This window comes from Lolium rigidum, chromosome 3 (assembly GCF_022539505.1).
Source record: "Lolium rigidum isolate FL_2022 chromosome 3, APGP_CSIRO_Lrig_0.1, whole genome shotgun sequence".
NCBI classification, from domain to species: Eukaryota; Viridiplantae; Streptophyta; class Magnoliopsida; order Poales; family Poaceae; genus Lolium; species Lolium rigidum.
In genome coordinates this window covers 43,369,593-43,380,486 of record NC_061510.1, presented here as the reverse complement: position 1 = coordinate 43,380,486, position 10,894 = coordinate 43,369,593, and the positions used below count along the sequence as shown (strand labels likewise).

Sequence of the window (10,894 nt, the reverse complement as noted above, 5' to 3'; positions counted from 1 at the left end):
ACGGAAGACCCTCGACCCCGAGTTCCACGTTGCTTCGTGTTTGCGACGACCTTGCTCTTTGGCGTTGGCGAATGTCGCCGGACGCCCGTGACGGCTTGGATAGGCTGCGGTCCTATGTCATGACCAAGCTTACTTGAGTTTCGTCTCCTCACCACTCTCTCCCCCCCCCTCCTTACTTCTTACCCTTGTACATATAGACCGGCTGCTTGGCCATTCGAGTAATTATAACAAACGGTGGAGTTTTTCCCCGTCAACCTCGGAAAAAAAAATTAAAATCGAAAACGCCATAGTCCTCTGGTACATTTACAGAAACCAGTTCCTTTGCGTGCCCGACTCCGACAGTAGTACGGAGTACCTGCGAAGACCCTCTAGGAATTTTGGAGTAGAATACGATCGCAACTCCGCGCCCCAATCCTACTACATATATAGATCTCCGGGGGCACGCCCCAACCTTTCCAAGACGCACAACACGAACCAAATCGCGAGTTCACGACTCGCCGTGGCTCTCGATCGACTCTGGAGTCTGGACACGATCTGAAGCAAACGCGGCCATGGGTGGCGGCGCCAAGGCCGCGGCCGCGGTGGCCATGGTCGTAGCCTTCGTCCTCTTCGCTGTTGCCTCGTCAGCAGCAGCAACCACGATACCCGACATGTCCATCATCTCGTACAACACGGCGCACGGGGGCGTCCGTGGGCTGGAGCGGACGGAGGCCGAGGTGCGCGCGATGTACGACCACTGGCTCGCGCGGCACGGCCGCTCCAGCAACGCGCTCGGCGAGTTCGACCGCCGGTTCCGCGCATTCTGGGACAACCTCAAGATCGTCGACGCCCACAACGCCGACGCCGACGCGCATGGGTTCCGCCTCGGGATGAACCGCTTCGCCGACCTCACCAACGACGAGTTCCGCGCTGCCTACCACGGCGCCGCCGCGAGGAGCCTCGGCGGTCTCGCCGTCGGGGAGAGGTACCGCCACGACGGAGTCGAGGCGCTGCCGAAGTCCGTGGACTGGAGGGAGAAGGGCGCCGTGGCGCCCGTCAAGAACCAGGGCCAGTGCGGCAGCTGCTGGGCGTTCTCGGCGGTCAGCGCGGTAGAGGGGATCAACAAGATCGTCACCGGCGACCTGGTTACGCTGTCGGAGCAGGAGCTGGTGGAGTGCGCTAGGAACGGACAGAACAGCGGGTGCAACGGCGGGATGATGGAGGACGCCTTCGACTTCATCGCCCGGAACGGCGGCATCGACACGGAGGAGGACTACCCTTACACGGCCAAGGACGGCAGGTGCGACCACGCCAAGAGGAGCCGCACGGTGGTGTCCATCGACGGCTTCGAGAGCGTGCCCGAGAACGACGAGCTGTCGCTGAAGAAGGCGGTGGCGCACCAGCCCGTGAGCGTGGGCATCGAGGCCGGCGGGCCCGAGTTCCAGCTGTACGAGTCCGGGGTGTTCACCGGCAGGTGCGGCACGGAGCTTGACCACGGCGTGGTGGCGGTGGGATACGACACGACCGACGACGGCAAGGACTATTGGATCGTGCGCAACTCGTGGGGCCCGAACTGGGGCGAGGGCGGCTATATCCGCATGGAGCGCAACGTCACGGCGCGCACCGGCAAGTGCGGCATCGCCATGATGGCCTCCTACCCCGTCAAGACCGGGCCCAACCCGACACCCAAGCCGAACCCGCCGGAGCCAACGAAGCCCGTCACCTGCGACCGCCACAACAAGTGCCCGGCGGGGAGCACCTGCTGCTGCGCCCATGGCGTCAGGAAGACGTGCCTCGTGTGGGGGTGCTGCCCCGCCAAGGGCGCCACCTGCTGCAAGGGCAGCGACACCTGCTGCCCATCGGACTACCCCGTCTGCAACCAAGAGAGTCGCACTTGCTCCAAGGTACTACTATATAAACTTACCCAAGCTATGACTCGTCCATTATGTTCTTAGAGCAAGTCTAACAGGCTCCGTATATTTTCGCCCCGTATAACACGAGTAGAGGGCCCTGTATCCAGTTTTCGCCGGCCAAAAACTCGGACGAGCTAGCAGAGCCCGTATCCGCACCCCGTAAAACAGAATATTCTGTTTTACGGGGTGCGGATACGGGCTCTGCTAGCTCGTCCGAGTTTCCGGCCCCTCAAAACAGAGTTTTTTGACAAATTGCATATTAGAACCAACACACCATTCACATAAAATAAATGTTTTGCATCACACAATAATCGTCATAATTATTACAATAATGTTTTTCGGAAATGTCAACAAGAATTAAACAAATAATAACAAATGTTTCACACATACAACAATAGGAAATGAATGTTTCACACATACAAGAATGTAATAAATCATTGGCCATGCAACTGCCAATGGTGATCAATCAAATCTTGGGTGAGCTGGTGATGAGTCTCGGCATTTTCAATGCCTCGATGAGCTGCAAGAAAAGCTTCAATCCGATCAGGGTTCCTCTCGGGCTGCACTCGGGTGCCAACATTGTCATAGAAACACGGCAAGTTCAAACCGCTTTCATCTTCAATGATCATGTTGTGAAGAATCACACAACATGTCATGACATCAACAAGAGTTTCCTTGTCCCAAAACCTAGCAGGACCCCGGACAATTGCAAACCTTGCTTGCAAGACACCAAAAGCTCTCTCAATATCCTTGCGGCATGCCTCTTGATTTTTGGTGAAGCAAGCTTCCTTTCTTGTCAAAGCCCTGTCCTTTTTCTCTTTTATGGACTTGACAAGGGTTGCATAGTTAGGGTAAATACCATCTGTGAGATAGTACCCCATGGTGTACTCATTGTTCATAACTTTGTAGTTACAAGGTGGAGATTCACCCCTAACTAGTCTTGCAAACAAAGGGGATCTATTCAAGATGTTGATGTCGTTGAGTGTCCCCGGCAATCCAAAAAAGCATGCCAAATCCATAAGTCTTGAGAGGCCACAGCTTCAAGAACAATGGTAGCATCACGGCTTTTGTCGGAATCATCGGAATCCGACGATGACCAATCGGTCGACGTCGCCTCCAAATCCGCCATGTGCACATCCTCCGAAGCCATCTACCACGGGGAACCATAGATCAGCCCGAAATCCGACCCATTTACCGGCGGCAACGAGGAAGAACGCGGCGGAATACTCACCGGCGACAAACGGCGGAGAAGACCACGGCTGGACGGCGGCGGCGCGCGCGGAGGGACGCGGAACTTCGGCCGGGGTGCGGCGGAGGTGCGGCGGAGGTGCGGCGGGCGTCGGCGCAGCTCGGCGGACGGCGGAGGGGCGCGGATCTGACGGATTCCGGCGGCGGCGCGCGGGTGGCTGCGGCGGCGCGCGGGGGGAGATGGATGGGGACAACTGAAATGTCCGCGCGCGCTTTCGGAATTGGGATAGTGGTTTCGCCCACTATCCCCGCTCCCACCCCGCACAAGTAGGGGGCGACGACCCGCCCCGTAGTCGAAAACAGCAAAAATCGATGCGGGGGCCGTTTTTACGGGACGTGCTAGACGGCCGGGTAGACGCGAAACCCTCAAATCGGCGGTTATTATACGGGTTTGCCCCTTTTACGGGGTCTGTTAGACCTGCTCTTAGTGGGATCAATTTGCGTGGACAGAGTTGCTGATTTGTTGCTAATATGTATCGATGTCTCTTTGACAGAGCAAGAACAGCCCGTACACCGTGGAGGCGCTCGTCCGTACTCCGGCCAAGAGAAGGGGGGCAACGCCGCTTATTGCAGAACTGATCGATTCGATATTCTCCGAGTTGCATATCTAGGCCCTAGGGCTTCCCTTCTCTTTCTTTCCTAACTTAGAGCATCTCCAGCCGCGTCCCCCAAACCGTCCCCCAAACCGCGCCGGATCGAGCGTTTGGGGGACGTGTTTTGTTCGTGCCGCGTTTGGGGGACGTCGCTCCCCAGCCGCGTCCCCCAAACGCCGCCCCCAAATAAATATTTGTGCACGAAAATAAAGATTTAAAGATTTTCATTCAATTTTGATTATATATTACAAAGTTTGAATGAAAACGGCTAGATTTCATCTAAACCTAGACTACTGACCGCCCGGCGGCGCGTTCGACGGCCCCGCCCCGTCGTCGTCTCCCCTACGCCGCAGCTCCTCCTGCGCGCGCCTCCTCTCCTTGCGAGCGGCGGTGGCCGGACGGTGCCGCTCCCGCCGCGCGTCCTCCGCCGTCCCTCGCTGCGCCGCCCGGAGGGAGAGCTCGATGGCGCGACGAATATGCGCCTCTTCGCGGGCACGGGCGTCGTCCCGGAGCTTCTTCTCCGACTCGAAGGACTCGACGAGGGCGCGTTGCCGATCGGCCGTCTCGTCCGGGTGCGGCCCGTCGTCGTCGGACCAGTCGAACTCGTCGTCATCGTCGTCCTCCACCTCGGTCTCCTCCGCCTCGGCCTCCTCCTCCTCCATTGGCGCCTCCTCCTCCACATCTGTTGGCGCCTCCATCATCGCCGCCGCTAACGCGTCGGCCTCCGCCGCCAACCGCTCCGCCCGCCTCCCCCATAGCGCCGTCAGCGCCGCCTCCCGCTGCCGACGCTCCTCCGCCGTCACCTGTTGCTGGAGCTCGATCGACTCACGCCGCCGGCGCTCGATCGAGTCACGCCGTTCACGGAACAGCGCCTGCCGCTCATCGCGCTGGCGCTGGCGCTCGTCAGCCCATCGCTGTAAAACCTAAACCTAGTCTGGGAATAGTTGGAGAGAATCAGCACAACGTATCAACGTACGTGGCTGGTGTTGTATATTTATAGAATGAAGAGATTACATCAGATTACAATACAAGGACATATATGTAAATACATTGTCTAACACCCTCCCTCAATCTTAGCCGTATCAAGAAGGCTGAGATTGCGCCGGCAGGCCGAGAACTGTGGCAAAGGCAACGGCTTGGTAAAGATGTCCGCAAGTTGATCTTTAGACGAGATGAACTTGATATGTAGAAGCTTCTGTGCAACTCTCTCGCGCACAAAATGATGATCAACCTCAATATGCTTAGTCCGAGCATGAAACACAGGATTAGATGACAAGTACGTAGCTCCAATATTGTCACACCATAGAATCGGTGGACGAGCCTGTGGTACTCCCAGCTCCTGAAGCAACGACTGTACCCAAATCAACTCAGCAGTGGCATTAGCAAGAGCCTTGTACTCAGACTCCGTACTAGAACGCGACACTGTAGCTTGTTTCCGTGCACTCCAGGCGATCAAGTTAGGCCCATAGAAGATGGCATGTCCCCCCGTGGATCGCTTGTCATCAGAGTCCCCAGCCCAGTCAGCATCAGAGAACGCAGACAAAAGACTGGAAGAAGAGCGCCGAAGATGAATCCCATGTGAGATGGTAGAGCTGATGTAACGAAGAATACGCTTTACATCAGACCAGTGAGGTTGACGAGGAGTCTGCATATACTGACACACCTTGTTAACTGCAAACGAGATATCAGGCCGTGTGACTAGTAGATACTGCAAACCACCAACAATGCTGCGATAGGTAGTAGCCTCATCAGATGTCAAGAGATCCCCATCAGCAGCAGACAGACAGTCAGTCACAGTCATAGGAGTAGAGGCTGACTTACACTCAAGCATACCAGCACGACGAAGAATATCAAGAGCATACTTCTTCTGAGTAAGAGCGAGACCCTGAGAGACATCAGAAACCTCTATCCCCAGAAAGAAGCGAAGAGATCCCAAATCCTTCACCGCAAATGCTGACTGTAAACCATGAACAAGACGACCAACCGCAGACTGCGAAGAGCTCACCACAATGATGTCATCAACATAGACCAAGAGATACATGACAATATCTGGACGACGAAGCATAAAGAGGGAGGTGTCGGCACTGGAAGGAACAAAACCATGATCCCGAAGAACACTCCCAAGGCGAGCATGCCAGGCACGGGGCGCCTGTTTAAGCCCATAGAGGGCTTTGACCAAACGACAGAGATGCTGAGGATGAGCTGAATCAACAAACCCAGGTGGCTGTCGCATGTATACCTCCTCCTCAAGAACACCGTGAAGGAACGCATTCTGAACATCAAGTTGCCGAAGATGCCAACCACGCGAGACTGCAAGAGAGAGCAGAAGGCGAATAGTGGTTGGCTTAATGACAGGACTGAAAGTATCTTCGTAGTCCAGTCCATACCGCTGTTTGAATCCTTTGGCAACCAGGCGCGCTTTGTAGCGCTCAATAGACCCGTCGGAGTGGCGCTTGATTTTAAATACCCACTTAGAATCAATGACATTGATACCTGGACGAGGAGGAACCAGCCGCCAGGTCTCATTACGAAGAAGAGCCTGATATTCAGTCTCCATCGCCTCGCGCCAGTGCGGTATACGCATAGCATCATGATGAGAAGACGGCTCAGAAGACGGATCGGAGATACCATGAGCAGAACACGCCATCAACCAGGCAACGGACCCATCTGTCCAGACCTTGGGCCGAGAGTTGCCGGTGCGACTGCGAGTGACTGGGCGCGGTGGTACAGACGGCTGCGCGGACGGCAGCGAACGTCCGCTGGTCGTAGCGTCAGCGTCAGGAGGTGCAGCAGGAGACACCTGGGCCGGCCCAGGCGAGGATGGGCCAGGCGAGAGTGGCGACGCAGGGGCATCGGCCGCCGGGGGCGAGGCAGACCGACCCGTAGACGGGTCGCGGGCCGGAGTGGCGGGGCTGCCACCAGGCAGGTCAGGCGGGGGAGAGCCAGCCCGTGCATGGAGCTGCATGGGGCTGGGGTCCGCACTGTCGATATGATCGACGTGATCATCATGAGGCGTGGTCGGCTGATCCAGAAGCTCCAGCCGAGCCCCTCGAGCGGTTCCTGCACCATGGTTAGGAAGCAAGGAAGGAGAATACGCAATATCTGCAAATTGGTCAATGGAAACTGGTGTAGAAGTGGGGTCAACAGGTGTAGTGGTAGAAGACATATGTGCAAAGGGGAAAACATTCTCATCGAATATGACATCGCGAGAGATATAGACTCTATTGGATGGGACATGCAAACACTTGTAGCCTTTATGTAAGGAGCTATAACCAAGAAAGACACACTTCTTAGAACGAAATTCAAGTTTACGGCTGTTGTAAGGTCTGAGATGGGGCCAACATGCACAACCAAAAACCTTGAAAAATGTGTAGTCTGGGGTTTCATGCAAGAGTACTTCCAATGGAGTTTTCATGTCAAGAACACGAGTAGGAAGTCTATTGATAAGAAAACAAGCCGTATGAAACGCATCACTCCAGAAGTGAAACGGCAAGGAGGCATGTGCAAGTAGAGTAAGTCCAGTTTCTACAATGTGACGGTGTTTGCGCTCAGCAGCCCCATTTTGTTGATGAGTATGGGGCACGCAACCCGATGATCAATGCCAAGATTATTAAAGAAAGTATTGAGATTACGATATTCGCCTCCCCAATCCGATTGAACATGAATAATTTTGTGGCTAGGTAGACGCTCAACATGTGTTTGAAATTGCAAGAGGACATTAAAGACATCAGACTTGCGCTTAAGCAAATAAAGCCATGTGAATTTACTAAAATCATCAATAAAACTCACATAATAAGAGTGACTGATACGTCTCCAACGTATCGATAATTTCTTATGTTCCATGCTACTTTATTGACAATACCTACATGTTTTATACATACTTTATATCGTTTTGATGCATTTTCTGGAACTAACCTATTAACAAGATGCCGAAGTGCCGATTGCTCGTTTTCTGCTGTTTTTGGTTTCGAAATCCTAGTAACGAAATATTCTCGGAATCGGACGAAATCAAGACCCAGATTCCTATTTTTCCCGGAAGCATCCAGAACACCCGAGAGCCGCCAGAGGGGGGGCCTGGTGGGCCCAGATGACATGGTGGCGCGGCCCAGGCCCTGGCCGCGCCACCCTATGGTCTCGTCGCCTCGTTGACCCTCCCGCGCCGCCTCTTCGCCTATATAAAGCCCCCGCATCGAAAACCCTTACGGAGAAAGCCACGATACGAGAAAAGTTCCAGAGCCGCCGCCATCGCGAAGCCAAGATCCGGGGGACGAGAGTCTCTGCTCCGGCACCCCGCCGGAGCGGGGAAGTGCCCCGGAAGGCTCCTCCATCGACACCGCTGCCATCTCCACCGCCATCTTCATCACCGCTGCTTGCTCCCATGAGGAGGGAGTAGTTCTCCATCGAGGCTCGGGGCTGTACCGGTAGCTATGTGGTTCATCTCTCTCCTATGTAGTTCAATACAATAATCTCATGAGCTGCCTTACATGATTGAGATTCATATGATGATGCTTGTAATCTAGATGTCATTATGCTAGTCAAGTGGGTTTTACTTATGTGATCTCCGGAGACTCCTTGTCCCACGTGTGTAAAGGTGACGAGTGTGTGCACCGTGTGGGTCTCTTAGGCTATATTTCACGAAGTACTTATTCACCGTTGAAGAGCGTAGTGAAGTGCTTATTTATATCTCTTTATGATTGCAATGTGTTTGTATCACAATTTATCTATGTGCTACTCTAGCAAAGTTATTAAAGTAGTTCTATTCCTCCCGCACGTGTGTAAAGGTGACGAGTGTGTGCACCGTGTTAGTACTTGGTTTATGCTATGATCATGATCTCTTGTAGATTGCGAAGTTAACTATTGCTATGATAATATTGATGTGATCTATTCCTCCTACATATGCATGAAGGTGACAGTGTGCGTGCTATGCTAGTACTTGGTTTAGTCTTTTGATCTATCTTACACTAAAGGTTACTAAAATATGAGCATTATTGTGGAGCTTGTTAACTCCGGCATTGAGGGTTCGTGTAATCCTACGCAATGTGTTCATCATCCAACAAAAGTGTAGAGTATGCATTTATCTATTCCGTTATCCGATCAATGTTGAGAGTGTCCACTAGTGAAAGTGTAATCCCTAGGCCTTGTTCCCAAATACTGCTGAGTTACTACTGCTTGTTTCATCGTTTCTATCGTGTTACTACTGCTGCAATACTACCACAATCAACTACACGCCAGCAAGCTATTTTCCGGCACCGTTGCTACTGCTCATATATATTCATACCACCTCGTATTTCACTATCTCTTCGCCGAACTAGTGCACCTATTAGGTGTGTTGGGGACACAAGAGACTTCTTGCTTTGTGGTTGCGGGGTTGCATGAGAGGGATATCTTTGACCTCTTCCTCCCTGAGTTCGATAAACCTTGGGTGATCCACTTAAGGGAAAACTTGCTGCTGTTCTACAAACCTCTGCACTTGGAGGCCCAACACTGTCTACAGGGAAGGAGGGGGAACGTAGACATCAAGCACTTTTCTGGCGCCGTTGCCGGGGAGGAAAGGTAAAAGGTACTCACACTCCGGATCTCGGCTACTAAGCTATTTTCCGGTGCCGTTGTAAGTACTCGAAGCTATTTCCTTTAGACTCTGCAATTGCGACATTTGGTTTCTTGTTTACACTAGTTAGGCATAATGGACAACAATGACCTTTTTATTCTATTTCCTGATTTAAGACATGGATGGTTTGATGCGAAAATTAAAAAACCCATGGAACTTTATATGCATGATAATGGGAATGTTATTAGTATGAATGCTTTGAACACCATTGTTGCTAATGCTATGGAAAATTCTAAGCTTGGGGAAGCTGGCTTTGATGAGCATGATATTTTTAGTCCCCCAAGCATTGAGGAGAAAATTTACTTTGATGATACTTTGCCTCCTATTTATGATGATTATAATGATAGTAGTCTTTTGTTACCACCTGTTATGGAGGATAAATTTGATTATGATTACAATATACCTCCTATATTTGATAGCTACTTTGTTGAATTTGCTCCCACTACAACTAATAAAATTGATTATGCTTATGTTGGGAGTAGTAATTATTTTATGCATGAGACTCATGATAAGAATGCTTTATGTGATAGTTATATTGTTGAGTTTGCTCATGATGCTACTGAAAGTTATTATGAGAGAGGAAAATATGGTTGTAGAAATTTTCATGTTACTAAAACACCTCTCTATGTGCTGAAATTTTTGAAGCTACACTTGTTTTATCTTCCTATGCTTGTTACTTTGCTCTTCATGAACTTGTTTATTTACAAGATTCCTATGCATAGGAAGCATGTTAGACTTAAATGTGTTTTGAATTTGCCTCTTGAAGCTCTCTTTTGCTTCAAATACTATTTCTTGCGAGTGCATCATTAAAACTGCTGAGCCCATCTTAATGGCTATAAAGAAAGAACTTCTTGGGAGATAACCCATGTGTTTTTTTTTACTACAGTACTTTGTTTTATATTTGTGTCTTGGAAGTTGTTTACTACTGTAGCAACCTCTCCTTATCATGTTTTTGTGCCAAGTAAAGTTTCTATGTCAAAGTTGATGTTATATTTGGGATCGCTGCGCAGAAACAGCATTGCTGTCTGTCACGAATCTGGGCACAGTTCCCTGTAGAAAATTCGAAAAAATCTGCCAATTTACGAGCGTGATCCTCAGATATGTACGCAACTTTCATTAGTTTTGAGTTTTTCCATTTGAGCAAGTCTGGTGCCATCTTTAAATTCGTCTTTACGGACTGTTCTGTTTTTGACAGATTCTGCCTTTTATTTCGCATTGCCGCTTTTGTTAAGTTGAATGAGTTTCTTTGTTCCATTAACTTTCAGAAGTTTTGTGCAATGTCCAGAAGTGTTAAGAATGATTGTGTCACCTCTGAACATGTGAATTTTTGATTATGCACTAACCCTCTAATGAGTTTGCTTGAAGTTTGGTGTGAAGGAAGTTTTCAAGGGTCAATAGAAGAGGGTGATATAATGTGATCGAGAAGAGTGAAAGGTCTAAGCTTGGGGATGCCCCGGTGGTTCATCCCTGCATATTTTAAGAAGACTCAAGCATCTAAGCTTGGGGATGCCCAAGGCATCCCCTTCTTCATCGACAACTTATCAGGTTTCTTC

General features: G+C 51.1%; 1 protein-coding gene across 1 annotated transcript; it reads left to right on the top strand.

Moving 5' to 3' along the window:
- Nucleotides 1–551: 551 nt before the first annotated feature.
- Nucleotides 552–3,751, top strand: LOC124694743 (cysteine protease 1-like). Its single transcript, XM_047227694.1, has 2 exons — nucleotides 552–1,883; nucleotides 3,635–3,751. The coding sequence occupies exons 1-2, from the start codon at nucleotides 552–554 to the stop codon at nucleotides 3,749–3,751; spliced, it is 1,449 nt and encodes a 482-aa protein (XP_047083650.1).
- Nucleotides 3,752–10,894: the final 7,143 nt, after the last annotated feature.